Source organism: Palaemon carinicauda, chromosome 2 (genome assembly GCF_036898095.1).
Source record: "Palaemon carinicauda isolate YSFRI2023 chromosome 2, ASM3689809v2, whole genome shotgun sequence".
NCBI classification, from domain to species: Eukaryota; Metazoa; Arthropoda; class Malacostraca; order Decapoda; family Palaemonidae; genus Palaemon; species Palaemon carinicauda.
This window is the reverse complement of record NC_090726.1, coordinates 44,672,688-44,695,708: the sequence shown is the minus strand read 5'-3', so window position 1 is coordinate 44,695,708 and position 23,021 is coordinate 44,672,688. Positions and strand designations below refer to the sequence as shown.

At 38.2% G+C, this 23,021-nt stretch overlaps 1 protein-coding gene across 2 annotated transcripts in view; it reads right to left on the bottom strand.

Annotated features, from left to right (window-relative positions):
• The window catches only part of LOC137624485 (lon protease homolog 2, peroxisomal-like), a 51,422-nt gene that overhangs the window by 1,965 nt on the left and 26,436 nt on the right, over positions 1-23,021 (bottom strand). For both annotated transcript variants that reach the window (XR_011040736.1, XM_068355273.1), the window contains exons 7-18: positions 21,513-21,686; positions 20,799-20,978; positions 19,769-19,928; positions 17,558-17,652; positions 15,679-15,831; positions 7,232-7,324; positions 6,182-6,290; positions 4,187-4,294; positions 3,770-4,017; positions 2,567-2,779; positions 1,016-1,207; positions 456-566 (exon numbers count right to left, since the gene is read on the bottom strand). Coding sequence is in view for 1 of the 2 variants with exons in the window: in XM_068355273.1 (XP_068211374.1) it covers positions 456-566; positions 1,016-1,207; positions 2,567-2,779; positions 3,770-4,017; positions 4,187-4,294; positions 6,182-6,290; positions 7,232-7,324; positions 15,679-15,831; positions 17,558-17,652; positions 19,769-19,928; positions 20,799-20,978; positions 21,513-21,686 (1,836 nt within the window). In the remaining variant the exon portion in view is untranslated. The remainder of the gene's footprint in view (positions 1-455; positions 567-1,015; positions 1,208-2,566; positions 2,780-3,769; positions 4,018-4,186; positions 4,295-6,181; positions 6,291-7,231; positions 7,325-15,678; positions 15,832-17,557; positions 17,653-19,768; positions 19,929-20,798; positions 20,979-21,512; positions 21,687-23,021) is intronic.

Genomic DNA, 23,021 nt, shown 5'->3' with positions numbered 1-23,021 from the left:
AATCTTTTATGGGCATTTTATCTTTTTAAAATACTGGGGGATTTTGCATATATCAAAAATTTATTGAGTTGTAAGGCACAAGTGCATTTTCAATCAAATCAAAGAACTTGAATCTTCCTAGACAACTTGAGTAAACTACTGGGATGACATTAATGCCATTATATTTTAGTTTTATTTACTGTGAGTTCAATTGCAAGCATTTTAATTATAACACTTTTGCTTTACTGTATTTTAAAAATTACTATGATATTCCAACTATGCTCTTTTTTAAGTACTAAATATTTTATAAAGCTTAATACAAATATTATCTACTGTACAATCTTCATTTATTTTAAACTGCAAGGATTCTTAATTATGATATGCAGGAAATTTTCTAGAGTAATATAACTAGTTCAAATAAAGTACAGTAATAGTTTTAGTCCTGTAGAAATTATAGCTTTTTTGGTCAACCTTACCAGTACAGAACTGGGAATATCATCCAAGTCTTTCTTGTTAGCTGCTGGAATGATTACAGTTGTAAGTCCTGATCTATGTGCAGCCATAAGTTTCTCTTTGATTCCCCCAACCTGAAAATTTTTAAACATTGAATGTTGTATTTCTTACCCATTTCATCCTTTACTCAAAGTGACATATCCCCTTGTCATTCTGATTCAAGTTTTCCTAATCATTAAACAATTAAAATTTTGTATATTTCAAATTCACCCCTAAAGTATTTCTAAATTTTACTTTGGAAGTTGTAAATTTCCTAGTTACATTAGGACAAGGACATATTCTGGAATTCAGTTTGAGAAATTTGTTCCAGAACAAATTAATAACACATACCATGGTACCACTAATTACAATTATGATCAGATTTGGTCTAAGCATATATGTCTCAAGAACTAGTCAGTTTTAAAATGTTTTTTGCTGAACTATCTTGAAATTACAATATTCCTATTTATTTTACAATACTGAAGCCTTTCTTGTATCGGAAAACTAAATACTGCTGAGAAAATACCAAAATGTGAATACATACAGGTAAAACAACACCATTTAGAGTTATTTCTCCAGTCATAGCAACATCTGAACGAACACAGCGTTTTGTTAGAAGAGAAACTAGGACGGTGATTATTGTGACGCCAGCCGAGGGACCATCTTTGCTGATAGCTCCAGCTGGAAAGTGCATGTGAATTTCTTCATCTTTCATGAAGTCCTTGTCGATACGCAGCTGTAAGTTTATAATAAAATAAGATAATGTATGTACAAGTACAGTGACAGCAATGCTAGTATACTATTATTGAGTTAAACAAAAAAGGGATTTTGACCAAGGAAAAATCTATTTCTGGGCGAGGAACCTGTGTTGCCCAGTGAAATGCTCCTCTAGCACCATTTCTAAGGCATAGTTATTGCTGAATATACCAGAGAAAAAAAAGAGATGCATGGAATGCCAGGAATAAACCTAGCTCGCTCACTCTTTTGAGTGTCGGTATAGAAAACTGGGGCGTGATTGAACCTCAACCATAGATCCATCACCAATTAGACCTCTCCTTCATCAACATCCCCCCTCTCTACCCTTACATCTCCCCGCCCCCTATTCGCATTCCTCCTCAGCACTTGCATTGGTCAGACATGTTTTGTTTTGCTCTGTGTTGTTTTGCTTGTTTTGGAAGATGTCTGACGTTTTAGAGAATCCTGCTCCCAAGTTGAGTATTATATTTGTCTGTTTGGGATTTCTAGGTAGTGACACTTATTATATTTCTCTCACAAAGCTTGCTTACATTGTAGTTTACTCTCAAAAACAATTAAATTTCAAGATTTTATTTCCTTTGTATCATCTTAGGCCTCTAGTGTATACGAGACAAGCTAGCAACTAATGACAATAATCCATCTTAGGACATGTATATGAACATCAGCAGAGTATAGAAATAAATTTTATTATTAGAATTCCATTTATTTCTATAAACTTCCCCTGATGTTCATATTGGCAATTCCAACACACTCATGGAGGTGGGCCAGTGAAGGAAAAAGATAGGCCATCAATAGACCTACAAAAATGTATTTAATACCCTAGACTCTCCTCTTGGTCTAGTATCTTGGTAACAAAGTCTTAAAATAAATTTTATAATAACCTGAGTTCCCGGAATGTGTTCCTGAAGTTGGTAATTACTTTACTGTCCAGATTGCGTTTTAAATATTCCTTTTTTTTTTACCTAATCACTTATTTATGTAATTTACCCAACACCATGTTCCACATGCAAAATTGAACAAAATTTACTCAATAAAACAAACCAATTATATTTGATTATCACCAACAGCTACTATAGCACCATGACAAGCAATCATTATAAGCAAAAAATGTTTCTTTAAGATAATGAAATACTACCCGTTCTTATTTCATAAATTGTACCATACTTGAGAGAGAAGCAGGAATAACTGTAATAATGGACCTCATGAAAAAAATCAATATTTTGCTAATGAAGTGCAGGAGCTAACCTCATACAAATCTCTTGTAAATGATATTAACTTTAAACCAGTTCATTAAATTGTAAAATGTATATTCTGCCAAGTTACAAGGAACTTGTCTTACCAATTCTCCATGCTTTCGAACCCATGAAAGGGCAATTTTTGCAGACTCCTGCATAACTGAGCCCAGCTGGCCAGTCAATGTGAGATTGGAATCTCCAGCCGAGCTTGTCGCTTCAACTACCATCACTTCTCCACCGACAGGGGTCCAAGCTAAACCCACTGCCACGCCAGGAACACTTACGCGACCAGCTAATCCACTTTGGAAGATGGGAGGCTGTAAAGTATAAAACTGGGTTTCAAAATATTTTCATTTTGATATTAATCATCTTTTGGGAGAAAGAAAAACAAACAAACAGGGAATATAAAAGGACAAAAGAAACCTGGTCTATCACTGAAATAATGTGTTGCTTAGATTACAGGTGTTAAGAATTAAGGTAAAACAGTTCTATAAAACATGGATTCTGTTTCTTATAGAGCTAGAATACTAACACAAAAAACCTTTGAAGGATATCCTAGTAAACTATACCATTTACTAATACTCCATATAAACCAAAATAAAAAAACATTTAAAAATGGATAGAATTATTCTACAACTGAAAAAATTTCGGAAAATTTAATTTTCTAACAAATTCAGTACAGTACTTAAGCTTATTAAAATGAGCCACCAGAGAACTTGGTTACTTTCATTGACTTTTGAATTCCTATAGAACTCCTTCAAAACTATTATTCTTTAACTTTATATTGTACAGCAAATTAAGTCCTCTTAAGAATTATATAAAACCCTAGTTGGTATTGGAATTTATTGGATTTCTAAACAAGTTAGATAATCCACACTAGGATTCAAATACTGCTGCCCTGCAAATTCCTCTTCTATAAGACTAGAAACTCAAGCATTCACCTCTCTTAACAGCACCATCAACAAACAAATTGAACAATCCTGGTGACATCACACATCCCTATCATAGCCCCATTCTCACTGGTAACTATTCACTTCATTCCATACCCTAACACACTCTTTACTACCCATGTGTAAACTCTTCCCTGCTTGCAACAGCCTTCCACCAATTCCATATAACCTCATCACATTCCAAATTCTTTCCAGTTTACACTATCATAAGTATAAGATTTTGCTCACCAGATGGCCGTGATATTCACCATCAGGGTAACTTTGAAATGCCCATGAAGTTTTCTAAGAGTCTTCCACTTTTCAGTTTCTTGCCATTCAATTTTTCATAATTACGCATAGTAGTAGTACTTTACTCACCCCTAAAACATCTTGTATCATCTTTAAATCCACAATTATTGGTAATTCCATGTGTTCTTTCAACTGCAATAGATTTGGGAGTGCTTGTGAACCTTCAGTAATAGGATGACTGGAATCTTCTTTCTCCAGAGTATTGTTCTCCTTATGACTCTCTTCAACTTTCTCCACCTGATCATCATCTACAGCTTTCTGCACCTGATCGTCATCTATCTCTGCCACGATAACTTCTGAATCCGTCTTGTTTGTTACTTTAAACAACAACAACAAAAATGCCTATATATAGTGTTAAGCAAGCACATAGGAGTTTTGTATGAAAATTTATGTAAATTAACAACTATATACCCATTAAGAATTTTAATAATGATAAAGATAATCAAAATAATTTTGAGCCAAAAAACTTCTTGTTAACTATCATACCTGGGTCGACACACTTGGTTTCTGCAACCTGTACAGCCACGGCACGACAGACGGCAGCAATTTTACGTTCTAAAGCCCTGACTCCTGCTTCTCTTGTATACTCTCCAACTGTAAAGATAGTGCTCTGTACCAACAATATCAACAATATCTTTAATTCAACCAGTGTTACATCTTCTAACAATCACAAGCGTGATGCAAAGAATTCCTGAAGTGTGTTGTAAAACTTTAGTTACTCTTACGTACCAGCTAGCATCAATAGATGTACAGTACATATAACCACTGACATCACAAAGGGTTAATGCCTATTGACATGTGGGTATTCTGTACCAATCACGATGCAAAACACCACATTTTGGGGGGGGGGGTGTACGTGGCAACAGCACAATCTAAACTACTAACTTCTATCCTAATATCCTTCCTTTCATTCAAAGTTTGAAAGTATCCCTAGTCACCTCTTGTCTTCAGCTATGAAAGCATCCCTACACAGCTCACCTGGTTTGTTGTCTGCATGATTGTACAGACTAAGAATTGATTTCAGATGTTGACTCAAAATTATCCCAGTGAAGACTAACATTATCCAAATGATGTTGAAGAGAATTATATGTTTTAGAAGCTGAGAATAAGAGTGATGATTGTCACATATCCTGATAACATGAATTGTATGAAACAGCTCCAGAGGAGACAAATGGGCATATAGAAAAATGGACATTCCCTCTATAAAACACAAGCAATAACTGAGACATGAAAGGTATACAATAAATAACCATTTAATTCTATATCTTCAGTGACTCCATGACTGATCAGTGACATATCTCTCATTATTATTATTCTTATTATCATTATTAGCTATGCTACAACCCAAGTTGAAAAAGTAAGATGCTATAAGATCAAGGGCTCCTACAGAGAAAAATAGCCAAGTGAGGAAAGGAAACAAGATAAATAATGAACAATCAAAATAAAACCTTTTAAGAACAGTAATAATATTAAAATAAATCTTTCATATATAAACTAAAAGAAGAGCTTTATGTCAGCCGGCTCTATATTAAAACATTCCAAGTTTGAATTTTTAAAATTTCACCGATTCGATTACCTGATTAGGAGGATCATTCCAAACTTTGGTCACAACTGGAACAAAACTTCTAAAATACTATGTAGTATTGAGCACTATGGTGGAGAAGGCATGACTATTAAAAATAGCTGCAAACCTAGTACAGTATCACAACCAGGTTGGTACTGTCCGGGAAGATCTGAATTTAGGATGGTCAGAACTATGAAAAATCTAATGTAACATGCATACTGAACTAATTGAACTACTGTGCCAGAGATTAATATCTAGATCATTAATATGAGATTTAATAGACCTCAAGTTCTTGTCCAACAAACTAGGATGAGATTCAGCAGCTGAAGACCAGACAGGAGAACAATATACAAAACAAGGCAGAATGAAAGAATTAAAACATTTTGTCAGACTAGATAGATCATCAAAGATCTTGAAAGACTTTCTCAATAAGCCAATTTTTTAGCAATTAAAGAGACAGACTAACTGCATGTCTCAAAAGTAGGTTTTCATTTCCTTTAATGATCTGATTCCATACTAACTTCAATATCTCCCTGCTTTTGCTCATGAATGCAGAAAAAAAATGTTAACTGGCCAAAAGAGGTATCGAAGTACACGATCTACAAGGTACTTTTTCCTCATCCAGCTAGACATGGTACTTAATCAAAAAGAAGAGCTCCAACAATAATTTTTCTCAGTTTAAATGAAAATGGTTAACACTCATTTAATCTTTTAAGTATTTCCATATATGAAGAGCTATTAAACTTACTTATACTTTACAGAATATAAATATGATAAATGTATTTCATATAAAAAGAACTGATCATTTACAAATATATAAACTTCCTAGAAATTATATTTTATCTACAATAATTCCTTCATACCTTACTCAATACAGCACAGTGTATTAAATAATATATGATCTTTGAATAACTTACTTATGGTAGATATAATCTCTTGTGGTATTTGAAGAATATCTAGTGATAATCCATGTTCCTGAAGCTGCTTTGGTAGCAAATGCAGAGCACCTATCATCACTTTCTCCTCCTTCAAAAAAAAAAAAAAAAAAAAAATCTAGTGTAAAATTTAAAGACATTTAAATCAATGATATAAACATTCGATAAATGTTAAAAAAAAAAAAACTGTACATACAGTATTCATAACTATGTAGTTTCAAGAAAGCACTAATTCCAGTATCAAAACATTCTAGGATTCACCTGAAGGATTTGTTTATACAATACAACTATAAACTGGAGACAAGAAAAACAGAGTTGGACAGTTACATCAGAAAAACCAAAGGGAACTAATAAAAATGCAGCTAAATCTGAAGGGTCAATGGAAAAAACCTGAAGTATCAACTACAGTGTGCTAAGTAAGGCATACTGAGTGAGACATACATACCAATGGCTTAATGTACAGACCAAAGAATAATAATAATTTATCCCTTACAAATCTAACTGAAGACTTTACTGCAGATCAAAAAAAGCTATGGCTCATAATTTAAATAAACAACATTTTCATTAATGATAATAAGAATACAGTATTAAGCTACTGTATTTGGAAGTAAAGTAAAAGCATATTGACTCTATAACATAACTAATGTTTAAAGTGTTTATGCATAACGCCTCCATTATCTGAAAAACTTTGGAAAGTTCACAGGACATTTCAGCCGAAGGAAAATATTAAAATGAAAAAATACTGAAATTAAGGTAAAAGAAACTATTACTGAAAATTTCTGGGTGATGAGACTCCTAGACTTAGACCTACTAACTCGAAGGCAGTTTACCATGACTTACTTCGTCTACCATAACCTTCACCATTCACTACGTTTTGTTAGATCTCTATTAAGATTCTGCAACCACAGGGAAATACTCAATTAAATTTCTTTGAAGGCATTAGCACTTACCCATAAAATTATAATTACATGTACTGTATATATTTTAAAATCACAAGCATTTTTTATGGATATCTAGACTAAATATACATACCTGTGTATAGCCTGGGACATGAATAATCTCCATTCGATCCATTAGTGGAGATGGTATCGTTGAAAGTGTGTTTGCAGTTGCCACGAACAGTACCTAGAAAAGTATTTCCTATGTAAGTGATGCACGGATAACATAGCGGCAGTGAAGAATCGCTATAAATTTTGCTTAAATAGTTCTATGTTTTTATCACATTACTAAGAAATTTAACACCAGAGTCCCTTAATATAAAACTAAAATGTTAGGATTTTCCTTTACATTTGACATTCCCCTCAATTTCTTCATTTCACTGCATGTTATAAAGTTTCCGTAAATATGTTATTTTTATTAGTAAAATAAATTTTTGAATATACTTACCCGATAATCATGTAGCTGTCAACTCCGTTGCCCGACAGAATTCTATGGAGGGATACGCCAGCTATCACAATACTAGAAGGGGGTGTACTTACCAGCGCCACCTGTGGCCAGGTACTATAGTACTTCTTGTTGACACCTCCTCAATTTTTCCTCGGTCCACTGGTTCTCTATGGGGAGGAAGGGAGGGTCAATTAAATCATGATTATCGGGTAAGTATATTCAAAAATTTATTTTACTAATAAAAATAACATTTTTCAATATTAAACTTACCCGATAATCATGTAGCTGATTCACACCCAGGGGGGTGGGTGAAAACCAGTGTACAAGATTAAAGGATAGCTAAGTATCCCATATTTCATATAACAGTTATCTCAAATAACAATGAAATAATAAGTACCTGGTAAGGAAGTCGAATTGAACCGTTACTCTGCCTCTTTTTTAAGTTCGTCTTCCTTACTGAGCGCAGCGTTCCTCTTGGAGGCTGAATCAACTCAAAGGTGCTAAAGTATATAGGGCTGCAACCCCTACTAAAGGACCTCTACACAACCTCTAACCCAGGCGCTTCTCAAGAATGAATTGACCACCCGCCAAATCAAAAGGATGCGGAAGGCTTCTTAGCCTACCGTAACAACCATAAAAACAACAATAAAAGCATTCAAGAGAAAGGTTAAAAAAGGTTATGGGATTAAGGGAATGTAGTGGCTGAGCCCTCACCTACTACTGCACTCGCTGCTACGAATGGTCCCGGGGTGTAGCAGTTCTCGTAAAGAGACTGGACATCTTTAAGATAAAATGATGCAAACACTGACTTGCTCCTCCAATAGGTTGCATCCATTATGCTCTGCAGAGAACGGTTTTTATTAAAGGCCATCGAAGTAGCTACGGCTCTTACTTCGTGGGTCCTTACCTTCAGCAATGCAAGGTCTTCCTCCTTTAAGTGAGAATGGGCTTCTCTAATCAGAAGCCTTATATAATACGAAACCCCGTTCTTGGACATGGGCCTCGAAGGTTTCTTGATGGCACACCATAAGGCTTCTGACTGTCCTCGAATAGGTTTAGACCTATTAAGATAATACTTGAGAGCTCTGACAGGGCAAAGAACTCTCTCTAGTTCGTTACCTACCATGTTGGAGAGGCTAGGTATTTCAAACGATCTAGGCCAAGGACGTGAAGGAAGTTCGTTCTTTGCTAGGAATCCGAGCTGAAAAGAACATGTTGCAGATTCGGTCGTGAAACCAATGTTCTTGCTGAAGGCATGAACCTCACTGACTCTCTTAGCTGTTGCAAGGCAGACGAGAAAAAGAGTCTTGAGGGTAAGGTCCTTGAAGGAAGCTGACTGGAGAGGTTCGAACCTAGGTGACATAAGGAACCTTAAGACTACGTCTAGGTTCCAGCCTGGAGTGGATAGACGACGCTCTTTAGAAGTCTCAAAAGACTTAAGGATGTCTTGAAGGTCCTTGTTGGAAGAAAGGTCCAAACCTCTGTGGCGGAGAACTGAAGCCAACATACTCCTGTACCCTTTAATCGTAGGGGCTGAAAGGGATCTCTCATTCCTAAGATGTAATAGGAAGTCAGCTATTTGGGTCACAGAGGTATTGGTAGAGGATACTGAATTAGCTCTACACCAGCTCCGGAAGACTTCCCACTTAGATTGGTAGACTCTACGAGTGGAAACCCTTCTTGCTCTGGCAATCGCACTGGCTGCCTCCTTCGAAAAGCCTCTAGCTCTAGCGAATCTTTCGACAGTCTGAAGGCAGTCAGCCGAAGAGCGTGGAGGTTTGGGTGCAACCTGTCTACGTGAGGTTGACGTAGAAGGTCCACTCTTAGAGGTAGAGTCCTGGGGATGTCGACTAGCCATTGAAGTACCTCTGTGAACCATTCTCTTGCAGGCCAAAGGGGAGCAACCAGCGTCAGCCGTGTCCCTTCGTGCGAGATGAATTTCTGCAGGACTTTGTTTATTATCTTGAACGGTGGGAATGCGTAAAGGTCGAGATGGGACCAGTTCAGCAGAAAAGCATCCACATGAACTGCTGCAGGGTCTGGAACTGGGGAACAGTACAGCGGAAGTCTCTTGGTCATGGAGGTGGCAAACAGATCTATGGTAGGTTGACCCCACAAGGTCCAAAGTCTGTTGCACACACTCTTGTGGAGGGTCCATTCCGTGGGAATGACCTGATTCCTTCTGCTTAGGCGATCTGCTGAGACGTTCATGTTGCCCTGAATGAACCTCGTGACCAAAGTGAGGTTTTGACTTCTTGACCAAATGAGGAGGTCCCTTGCGATCTCGTATAGGCTCCTCGAATGGGTCCCTCCTTGCTTGGAGATGTAAGCCAAGGCTGTGGTGTTGTCTGAGTTCACCTCCACCACCTTGCCCAGCAGGAGGGACTTGAAGTTCAGCAGGGCTAAATGAACTGCTAGTAGCTCCTTGCAGTTGATGTGGAGCGTTCCCTGTTCCTCGTTCCACGTTCCCGAGCATTCCCGTCCGTTCAAGGTCGCACCCCAGCCCGAGTCCGATGCATCTGAGAAGAGATGAAGATTGGGGGTCTGAATAGCCAACGATAGGCCCTCCCTGAGAAGGAGATTGGTCTTCCACCACAAGAGAGTGGTCTTCATCTCTTTGGTGACTGGGATAGAGACTGCTTCGAGAGTCAAACCCTTGTCCCAATGAGCTGCAAGATGGAACTGAAGAGGGCGGAGGTGGAGTCTCCCTAGCTCGACGAACAGGGCCAGTGATGAAAGGGTCCCTGTGAGACTCATCCACTGTCTCACCGAGCAACTGCTCCTCTTCACCATGCTCATGATGCAATCTAGGGCTTGGCTTATCCTTGGGGCCGATGGAAAAGCCCGAAAATCCTGACTCCGAATCTCCATTCCCAGGTACACAATGGATTGGGAGGGAATGAGCTGAGACTTTTCTATGTTGACTAACAGACCCAGTTCTCTGATTAAGTCCAAAGTCCAGTTGAGACTCTCCAGACAGCGACGACTCGTGGAGGCTCTCAACAGCCAGTCGTCTAAGTAGAGGGAGGCTCTGATGTCCGATAAGTGGAGGAATTTTGCTATATTCCTCATCAGATGCGTGAACACCATAGGAGCTGTGCTTAGGCCAAAACACAGGGCTTGGAATTGGTAGACAACCTTTCCAAAAACGAATCTCAGGAAAGGTTGGGAGTCTGGATGAATAGGAACATGAAAGTAGGCATCTTTCAAGTCCAACGAGACCATCCAGTCCTCCTGCCTGACCGCTGCTAGGACCGACTTCGTCGTCTCCATCGTGAACGTCTGCTTGGTGACATACGCATTGAGCGCGCTGACGTCCAGCACCGGTCTCCAACCTCCTGTCTTCTTAGCCACCAGAAAGAGACGGTTGTAGAAGCCCGGGGATTGATGGTCCCGGACTATAACCACTGCCTTCTTCTGCACAAGTAGCGACACCTCCTGGCGCAATGCTAGCCTCTTGTCCTCTTCTTTGTAGTTGGGAGAGAGGTTGATGGGAGATGTGGTCAGAGGGGGTTTGAGGCAGAATGGAATCCTGTAACCCTCCCTCAGCCAACTGACAGACTGGGCGTCTGCACCTCTCTTTTCCCAGGCTTGCCAGAAGCTCTTGAGTCTGGCTCCTACTGCTGTCTGGAGATGCGGAGAGTCAGTTTTTTCCTTTAGAAGCCTTGGAACCTTTCCTAGACTTGCTCCTGGAAGAGTCTGGACGGGAGCTTCCTCGGCTGGGGGCTCTACCACGAAAGGGCGGTATGAACCTCGTAGCAGGAGTATCAGCCACTGGGGTGCGATAAGTCCTGGGGACTGAGGTAGCAACCTTAGTCTTACGAGCCGATGAGGCTACAAGATCATGTGTGTCCTTTTGTATCAGGGCAGCAGACAAGTCCTTAACCAGCTCTTCGGGGAAGAGGAACTTCGAGAGCGGAGCGAAAAGGAGTTGAGACCTTTGACAAGGTGTAATGCAGGAGGAAAGGAAGGTACATAGCTGTTCCCTTTTCTTAAGAACCCCTGACACAAACATCGACGCAAGCTCGCCAGATCCGTCTCTAATGGCCTTATCCATGCAGGACATTAATAGCATGGCAGAATCCTTGTCCGCAGGGGAGGTCTTCTTGCTGAGGGCCCCCAGGCACCAGTCTAGAAAGTTGAACATCTCAAATGCTCTAAAAACACCCTTCAGGAAGTGATCAAGGTCTGAGAAGGTCCAGCAAACCTTAGAGCGCCTCATGGCTGTTCTACGAGGCGAGTCTACCAGACTTGAGAAGTCAGCCTGGGCAGAGGCAGGTACTCCCAAGCCTGGTTCCTCTCCTGTGGCATACCAAACGCCCGCTTTAGAAGTGAGCTTAGTCGGAGGAAACATGAACGAAGTCTTGCCAAGGTGTTGCTTAGTCTGCAACCACTCCCCTAAGATCCTTAACGCTCTCTTAGAGGACCTTGCTAGGACTAGCTTAGTATAGGTAGACTTAGCTGGCTGCATGCCCAGCGAAAACTCAGAAGGCGGAGAGCGGGGAATAGCAGAGACAAAGTGGTCTGGGTATACCTCCCTAAACAGAGCCAAGACCTTACGAAAGTCAATAGAAGGTGGAGAAGACTTGGATTCATCCACGTCTGATGAGGGATCCAGGTGTGCCGCCTCATCATCAGACGCCTCATCACCAGAGTGTAGCGAAGAGATCGGAAAGGTATGCTGAACGGCAGAGTCAGCACGAGCTGGAACAACAATATTAGTGGTTTCCTCTTCAAGACTCTGTTGAGGGAACACCTGAGGCTCAGACTGCAAGGGCTGATCAAAAGTAGCAGCAGAAGGTAGGCGCATGGGTGGAGGAGGCTGACTCCTAGCATGAGTGACTGAACTCAAGGGTTGCGCTTGCCGAGCGGAAGGCGGATGCGCAGTAGCAAGTTCCTGAGGAACGAGAAGAGGTTCCTGCGGTGTGAGCGGAGAGCGATGAGGTAGAGGCTGCGCAGAACGTAGTAAATGTCTCGAGAGTTGAGGCTCCTGAGGCGCAAGGCTAAGGTGTTGTGGTGCTTGCCTTGAGGAGGGTTGAGCTCGCTGCAGCGAGAGCTGAGGAGACTGACTCATGGATGGGAGAGGTTGTTGTACCTCAACCGAGTGTTGCATCAATGGTGGAGCAGCCAGTGGAAGCGGAGGAAGAGTGGTATAAGCCTCCTGATCCCATTGCTGAGGTTGCCTTAAGGAAGGCGGAGGGAGCTGTACACCACTGGGAACAGTAAACTCAGAACGTGGCTCAACATCGTACGCCTGGCAGGCGGTACTGCGGTCAGGCGGAGCGAGCGCAGGCGGAGCGAGCGCAGGCGGAGCGAGTGCAGGCGGAGGCGGAGGCGCAACCTTCTCAGCCCGATACTCACGCATCAAGACTGAAAGTTGCGACTGCATGGACTGCAGTAGAGTCAACTTGGGGTCGGCAGACACTAAGGTCTGCTGAGGCAAAGCCTTAACAGCAGAGATCTGTTGCGGCAGAACCTTACTCCTCTTGGGCGGAGTGCAGTCGACAGATGACTGCGGCGAGTCAGAGCTGAGCCAATGACTGCAGCCCGGTTGAGCACTCGCGGACTGGACTCTGCGTTTGAGTGGTCTAGAGACCTGAGTCCAGCGTTTCTTCCCTGACAATTGATCAGCGGACGAGTAAAAGACGGGCTCAATCGTCTGCAGGTGGGAGTGACGGTCTCTGGAAGACACGCCCGCAACCACCGAGGATACTTCTGTGCGCCGATCAAGGCCTGCCGAACCCTTTTGCCCTTCGACATTGCTTCTCCCCTGGGCTTGGGAGCTTGCAAGAGGTCCCGGACTGGGAGGACGACTGGCACGCACAGAAGTATCCTCACGCACCACACTGACACTAGCACTTGGCACTGCACTGACACTAGCACTCGTCACAGCACTGGCACTAATACCACCCACTGCACTCTTGACCTTAAGTTCCTTGACTTCGGCCATAAGAGACTTATGATCGCTAACCACTGACTCTACTTTATCGCCTAAGGCCTGAATAGCACGCAAAACAACAGACATATCAGGCTGAGGGCAAATAGTAGGTTCGGGGGTAGCCACTACAGGGGTAGGAAAAGGTAGGGGATCATGAGGTGAGGAAAAAAGTGAAGAGTGAGAAGAACTCCTCCTAACTCTGCCTCTCTCTAACTTGGTTGAATACTTCAGAAGACGGACAAAATCAAGTTCCGAAAGTCCGGCGCATTCCTCGCATCGATTTTCTAACTGACAGGGCCTATCCCTACAGTCAGAACAAGCGGTGTGAGGATCTACCGAGGCCTTCGGAATACGCCTATTACAAGACCTACATCGCCTATGGGTGGGGGCTTGTGAAATGTCAGACATCTTGAATCCAAAGAGTTAGCCAAGTGGGGTTTCAAAATCAAGCAAAAGATCGTTAACCGTTAATCAGGATTAAATAAAAGCTATCTAAGCTAATATAGAAGTTTTCCAGTAAAGCGACAGCCGAAATCTGAGAGAATACTTCACCAAAAGCCGTGAAAATACTCGAAGATCATAAGCGTATCCCAGAACGTCTTGCCGGAAGCACGACAGAGGAAAAATTGAGGAGGTGTCAACAAGAAGTACTATAGTACCTGGCCACAGGTGGCGCTGGTAAGTACACCCCCTTCTAGTATTGTGATAGCTGGCGTATCCCTCCATAGAATTCTGTCGGGCAACGGAGTTGACAGCTACATGATTATCGGGTAAGTTTAATATTGAAAAATACACACTTCAAGCATAGTGAGTAGCTGCTAAGCTTGACAAAAGGGAACTCTAAGGATGCATTGATCACGATCAGTGATTATAAACTAAATCTAAAGTATTTGAGAGTATAAAATGTGCACTAGTATTCAGCAAGCATACTCCTGAATATTTTTTTTTTTTAATTCACAAGAGTTAAAACTGATTCACGTATCCAAGGAATAATTAATAAAAACTATCATCATACAAAAGGTATTATAGGTTATAAAATAAACGTACATTTAATGAACAGAAAAAAATAAAGTATGAATAGAAATTTTCCTGCAAAATTTATACCATTGTTATCTAGTGAATATTGAAAGTAGCAATTTTGTTCACATCTTTTTTTAATGCTTTTACTAATTTTCCAAATTAAAAAAAAATACCATTGTGTATTTACATTTTGGATGGACATTTATTGTTTTTTTCTGTAAAAAATAATGGTATGGTAAATTTTTCCCATTAAGAGTTAAGGAAGTAATCCGACAAAAGAAAACAAAACAGACTACAGTATTTTAAAATCTAGCAGTTTCATCTAGCTGAAATGGAACTCTCGCATAATATGTGGGATAAACAATACAATGAAATAATTTTTTATCAAATTTGAAGTGTCGCATATGCGAGTATACAATACTGTACAAGACATTATAAAGCACTATATTCTCTCAAAAGTCATAATGCTCTCACACAAATGGAGTTTATGCCATCGAATAGGACTGAAGGCCCAAAATCATTGTGATGACAACTGTTTACTAGTCAAGAACATAACTTAAGGGGTTTCGTAGCTAGTTCTTATATGATATAGCAAGTACATATTGTCCATAAATTTAGAAGTTAAATTTCTGGTTTGGTTATTCAAACCTAAAGACAAGGAAAAATAGCCATTACACACCAGACCACAAAGTGAAGCTCTTAACCCTTTTACCCAAAAAGAACGTTTAACAAAAGCCATCCCTTTACCCCCATGGACGTACCGGTACGTCCTTGCAAAAAAATGCTATAAAATTTCATATTTTTGATAATTTTTTTTTTTTAGAAAATTCAGGCATTTTCCAAGAGAATGAGACCAACCTGACCTCTCTATGACAAAAATTAAGGCTGTTAGAGCAATTTAAAAAAAATATACTGCAAAATGTGCTGGGAAAAAAATAACCCCCTGGGGGTTAAGGGTTGGAAATTTCCTAATAGCCTGGGGGTAAAAGGGTTAATACAGAATTAGCAACATGAACTTAACATAAAAAGAAAAAGCACAGTACAGTAGGCAGTATTCAAAATGAAAATAATATTCAAATATAATAGTTTTTCAATAATAAATATGAGTAAATTGAACAAAAATTCATCTTCAAACCTGAGAGAGATCAAATGGTAGATTTAAGTAAGTGTCTGTGAAGGTGGAATTCTGCTCTGGATCTAGAACCTCCAAGAGTGCTGCGCCTGGATCACCATGAATACCTGTCCCGAGCTTGTCAATCTCATCAAGAAGCATAACTGGGTTGTTGACCTATGAATAAAGGCACAGTATTATTATACATAAATTCATAAATACATAGTAAGACTTCTAGCCTTTTCACCCAGTATACCTAACAGTATAATCTTTGGAGTAATGACTGCAGTTTTGCCCATTTCCTAATGTTTGTGAGGAAGAACAGGTCTTCATGCTTAAGTGCCATCCTTTTTTATTATGCACAATAAAGCCGCATTATAAGAGTTTAACTCTCTTGGGGATGAGTTTGAAGCAACAATTTTTCCCATAAGAATAAAAGGAAATTCACTTCAATGCATTCCACATGCTCCTAAATACATATTCTCTAAGTTAAGAGCTTTGCAATGGAAATTATTCTACAAATTATTACCCTAAAATCAAAAGTTAACCGAAACAAATTCTTATTGAACATGAAAATAATTAATTTTAAGGAGAGTTTAGCTTGTGTTAGATAGACGAGATGGTAAGGGCTACTGCTTGGAAGAAGGATCTCCTCCATGAAAACTTCTGTAACAATATGTGTTCCCTATCTTGAATTATGTGAGAAAGACTGAATAGGTATCAAGAGGTAATCATACTGTCAGCCCTTACCTTACCTTTCACATATCTGTCCTCTGCAAATTTGATTACTCACAGGTAGGCCTGGCATTCTATAGAGCAATATATATGGGTACATGTTTACAATTATATAACAACAAATACAGAACTGTTTTTAATATAAAAGATAAGCCAGTATACAGTAGTATTACAAAAGGATTTGTAAACACTTTTTTTAACTCTCTCTTCCTTGTTAAATTCCAGAGTATCCTGAGCTGCATTTGGTCTTATATGACTAGATGCAGCTATATCTTTTTTCAGTTAAGGTTCATTCACGCATATTGTGAATATAACATTACTGCAAATACTAAAGAGCATGGAGTTATATTATACCAAATACAGCACTATATGCTCGTTACATAAGAGAGGAAAGGAAGTTGAGACTGATACCGTTTTGAAAGCGAGTTTTCAAGCCTTATGTAATACTGTGGGGGTTTTCTGTCTTTTCTATTTAATAGAAATAACTGTGAATGATTTTCTGAACTTTAGGTTATATAACTATGAATACTTTTGTATTTTCTTTCAAGGCTGAAATATGCTAAGTTTTTCTAGATATATTGTATATAGAAATAGGGTGTCTGTGAGTTAATAAGGATGCATACATTATTCAGGATTTTTCCTCATTTAAGGGGACTCTACTACCTAAAAAGAAAGGTTTAACTTTTACACTAAAGGGAAGTACATTGCTTAAGTGCTTCATTAATTTTCTGATAACGTGCACTGAAATTCTTCTATACCTCTTATGTCTGATACAAGTGTAAATTGCAATTTTGAGAGTACAACAGAATAGGTTATAAAATTCAACATACTATACTATACAGTATTTAAAAATAGCAATTATGGTATCTTTTATATGAACTTTGTGTACGTACATACGTACATGTACTTATTTTATAACTTTGGAGGAAAAAGAGAGCAAAATTCTTCAACTACTGTACGTTATAAGAGAGTCTGCTAGAATTCTTTATTAGAAGTAATCTATTTTGCAGCTCAATCAAAAATTAGGTCATTACAGGCACTGCATCACAAGCTATGCACAAAAAAACATAGGAAGGTATGAGTTTGAATTACCAAAATGGAACTTTAAAGTCAACTTTAAAGTCAAAATTTATCAAAGTACAGTACAGTACAGTATAAATCAACATACCTTGACTGATCTTAATCCCTGTATAACCCTCCCCGGCATAGCACCTATGTAAGTTCTGCGATGACCACGTATATCATGCTGGTCACTCACACCACCTACAAAATTCAATTCCATACAACTCGCATATAAAATTTCTTCTTAATACTGTACAATGCTATGATCATTACTTCAAATAATGAAATAAAGGAAATAACGTTTCTAAAAGATTAAAATTTAGCACAAATTTTAATTACTCAAATGTTTCATGATGTACTGTATTGAAATCAATTTCATACAACTCTCATATAAAACTTATTCTTAATACAATGCTACCATCATTACTTCAAATAAAGGAAATGTCAGTTCTAAAATATTAAAACTTAGCACAAAATTTAATTACTCAAATGTATCATGATGTACTGTATTCTAAAAAGGCGACACTTAAAAATATACTAAAGTTGAAACAAACCATTTTGTACGAATTCATAAAGTTTTCACTTATATATTTACTTTTCTGATAATGTAGTGAAGTTCCACAAAGATCAGACTAGAAATACAGAGAGGTTTGGTTTCCAAGATGACCCACAAGTTTAAAATCTCTTAGATTCAAAGTCCTTATATCTGAAAACCCTACCCGCATCCTCCTGTAGGGTACCCATTGTAATTATTTTCTAAATATCTTAACCCTTTCACCCCCAAAGGACATACCGGTACGTTCTTGCAAAACACTGTTATTTACATGTTTTTGCACATTTTCGATAACTTTATGAGAAACTTCAGGCATTTTCCGAAAGAATGAGACCAACTTGACCTCTCTATGACAAAAATTAAGGCTGTTAAAGCAATTTAAAAAAATATATAGCAAAATGTGCTAGAAATTTAACCTTACCTTGGGGGTAAAAAGGGTTATAATACCAAAACCAATATAAATAGTATATAAATACTATAACTGCTGATCTGTGTTGTCTGTGTCATGTGCAATTTCACAAAATAAATGACAGTTGTTAAAACTATTTTGTCCTAGATGTGCACAAAAACTGTAAACCTGAATTCTGATAAAACCTAACTACTGTATACAAACAGCACACATCAACAGCAACAATGTAACATTTTCTCTTATTCAAAACTTATATCTTTCATTCAATTTACCAGAAACTGAAGAAAGAATCTGTAAATACTGAGTGCACAATATGAATAAACAAATAAATAGAAAATATACAAATTCTATATCTCTCCCTCTCCTCCCTTAGTTTCATTTATGTTAATGTAAATTTACCTTATTTTTAGGGGGTTTCTATTACATAAGTGACCATAACACAATAATGGTAAGGTGCTAATTACATCATAGCTATTTTAAAGACATTATTGTATAGGTACAGCCGTTTGCTTCGAAGTATGATGGTAATAGTGACAAAGATAATATTAATACTCGTGCATTAAGAGTAAACATTCTATCAATATCATTCTCATTCTTGGCGTACAAAATATGCAGCGAGTTCAAGCATTGTTATTTGAAACTAGAGTATTGGGGGTTTCTCAGCTACGTTTTCAAATTTACGTAAGTTATTTTGCTTTAGTTAAGGGTCAAAAATATGAGAAAGTAAATCGCCATTCTTTCAATAAGAGGAGGTACTTATCAAAAATCATAAGGACTTCACAGATACCGTATAAGCTAGAAAAGCACTCAAAGTCCAGACCTCCTCCACAGCAGTTTTTCTCTAAACCAGCTCGCCTTTCATGGAATCAATTTAGACCGTAGGTGTATTGGATGTCCGTGTGACAACCATGTGCAAACTTAGGGTTAAGGTTAGGATTAATTCGGTCGACCTTTTGCTCGACCTTGACCGTGACCTCTGACCTAGGATTTTCAAAATTGAATCACTTCCATGTCTCAATATAACAATTAATCCCTGAAACTTTCATTATTCTATGAGTAAAATTGTGGCCAGGAAGTTGTTCACAAATAAACAAACACGCAGACAAACGGGCAGAACCATATCCTCCTCCCAACTTCGTTGGCGGAGGAAATGACTAAATAATTAATCCATTAATAAAAAAAAATTTAAGATCCATCTAAGAAACTTCCTTGAACCAACCAATAAGTTTAAAAAAACAAAAAACAATTTCTATGTATAAGCAATTCTCTTACACTGCTTCCCCTAGTTTTGCAAGATTGGGATTATATATACTGAATACAGTAAATAAAATAACGTAACTTCAAGATATTCTTACCTAATGACATCCGATAATAAGGTCGGCCAAGTGTACTTGCAATGGATTTAACAATACTTGTTTTACCCACACCTGGAGGACCCACGAAACACAATATCGGTCCCTTGAGGTCACCACGAAGTTGTCGTACAGCCAAGTACTCCAAAATTCGACGCTTAACCTTTGAAAAGTATATAACTGGAGTGTAAGACTAAGTGATCGTGCAACCAGGGATATAAGGTATGTATACAGTATATGCATATATAATGTATATATACTGGTATATGTATCTATCTATATCTATATCTATATCTATATATATATATATATATATATATATATATATATATATATATATATATATATATATATATATATATACATATATATATACAGTACCAGTATATGTATAAGTATATATGTAAACATATGTATGAATGTAGACAGTAAAACTCACTGAACTTTACACAAAATGTCTGCAAGAATGCTCTATAGCTACAGCTTGAAAAAACTATTCATTATACTAATTCACAAAAAGAGACAAAAGACCTGAAAAATTACTGCCCAATATGTTTAATCTTAGTAATATATAAGTTATTTACTTTATAAAGATGATATTAGGCTGAATAGAAAGACAGCTGGATTCTAATCGACGTGAGCTGACCAGCTTTAGAAGTGGTTATTCAACGACTGACCATATTCATAAATTTAACCAGCTAATGGAAAAATTAACATTATATGATAAACTACTACATATGAAATTTAGACCATGAGAAAACTTGATTTTGTCAAAACATCAGCAGTAATGAAAGCCCTTCAAAGTTAAGGAATACATGAATCTTATGTTAGACACTTGAAGGTATCTATACGGGAAGTGGATTTAGAAATATTAGAGAAGAATCAATAACCATGCTCATCCTATAAGAGCTAATTAAGTTGACCCCCAATTGGCAACAGTTTTATACACCTTTACACACACACACACACACCACATGCATCCCTGGGAGACATACTTTCACCAAGTACTTTTCAAATTTTGATGAAAACTCACCTTTTCCAAGCCATAGTGATCAGCATCTAAATCAGCTCTGGCTTTACTGATGTTGCAGGTATCTTTTACAGAAACCGACCAAGGCAGATCAACTAATAAATCCAAGTAATTTCGGGTCATTGAAGATTCGGGCATATGTGGCGCCATCTGTTTCAGTCGTGCGAGTTCCTTCTTTGCAGTCTGTACACAGATATACATAAATATATAAATTTTACCCTTTGTTTCACATACAAGCCTTCACTAAGGCAATAATCATCCCTGCAGTGTAAATAGAGGCAAAGTCAGGTAATTTAGCTAAATGAGACATCCTTGAGGACTACAACAAATCCTTTATGATTGGCTTGTGATGGCCTAGAGTAAAAATCAAACCGAAGAAAACTTGGCCACTAATTTTATGTCCTCCTTCGGCTATGTCAGGACCTAAACTTCAGTGTGGGACAACACAATGGAAGTGTTCTTCATTGAAATAAAGACAAAGTATTGATATTTTTATCATAGCCCCAGAGAATTTTCAACTCCAAATCCCTCTAATCAAGTCTTTTTCCTAGTTAAGAATACTTTATTGGAAAGCTGAACTATTATTTATTTGAAAAATAATCCAATTCTTTGAAAAACTCAGCACACTAGGATACATCAAGTAAAAATAAGGTTTGTTCATATATGAACATAAAGAATTATCCAAAATTACTTAAATGTGCCATTTAGTTCTCATACCTTCAAAGCGTGTTCTGGTAAATTAGCCTCTTTAATCTTTGCTTCTAACTCTGCCAGCTCATTCTGGTCATCTTCGTACGAGTCTGCATCATGGGACAAACCTCTCCCTCCACGTGTCACCTTCACAATCTTGAAATCTTTCCTGCTCCTTGTATCATCACTCTCTCTATCTTCCTAGAAATCAGAAGATGAATTGAAATTATATTACTGTAATGTACCCGTCAAATATGACAACTAAATATTTAGATAGATATGCACACATACGCACACAGATTCAACTCTTCCCACTGCCTCCCCCTCTCCTAATTACAACACGGCAGTTTGGGCAATTTGTGGGAAATTGTTGTTTTCTGATTGGTTGCAGCTCAGCATGACAAGAAAGAAATATACACTGTATATATTTATATACATATCCAGACACTTGCTCTTCATTATATAGGGGAGATGAAAAAGAACAGCATATTATATGGTATCAATATTAGTCTTTTGCCTAAGCTTTCGAAATTATACAAAATTCTTCAAACTTATGAATAAGAACGTTTATTATTCTAACATTTCTAAACTGCGCCACATTAAAAACTGAAAAGTTCTGTAAAATATAACTAAGAATGAAGGCATTCAGCATTTACATGTAGTTTTAATAAGCATAAACAACAACAATATTATAAATTCTTCTTAACATACTAAATGATAACATTCATAACAAAGCAATAAACAGAGAAAAAAGGGATTTTGACGAAGGAAAAATCTATTTCTGGGCGAGGGACCTGTGTCGCCCAGTGAAATGCTCCTTAACGCACCATTTCTAAGGTATAAATACTGCTAAATATACCAGAGAAAAAAGTTGCATGGAATGCCAGGAATATACACAGCTCGCTCACCCTTATAGGGTGTCGGTATAGTAACTGGGGCGTGTTAAAACCACTATCAGAGGTCCCTTACCAATTAGTCTTCTCCTTCCTCAACATCCCCGTTACTGCGAGGTGCCGTTCTACATCCGACTACTGCCCGCTACTACAGCTACTGCTCCCCCACCCCCCACCACCACCACTACCACTACCCACGCTTCTCCCATCATTCCTTCTATGGCACCGTGATATCAACACGCGTTCTTGTGTTCAGAACCTTTATTTTGTGTTTAGTGAAGATGTCTGAGCTTCTGGAGACTCCTACTCCTAAGTTAAGTATTGCAATTATCAATTTTGATGAGCTGAGGTTGCGACACTCGTAAAATTTTGATAATATTGTTAATTATAGTCTCATACAGTGTCATATGATGCCTCTCCCCTAGCAGCCATTTTGGTGTCGCTACCTCCGAGAGCTTCATGCTTACTTGACGACTTCCAGTTAGTTCCTCATACTAATTGTAGTCTTGTTACTTAGCTCTAGACATCTTATACAATGATTAATTATAGTTATTTAAGTTTATTAAGGTTTGAGTATTAGTTAGGCTATTTTAACGTTTATGTGGTTAGCCTACCCGACCGGGCCGTATGCGGCTTCGGAAGG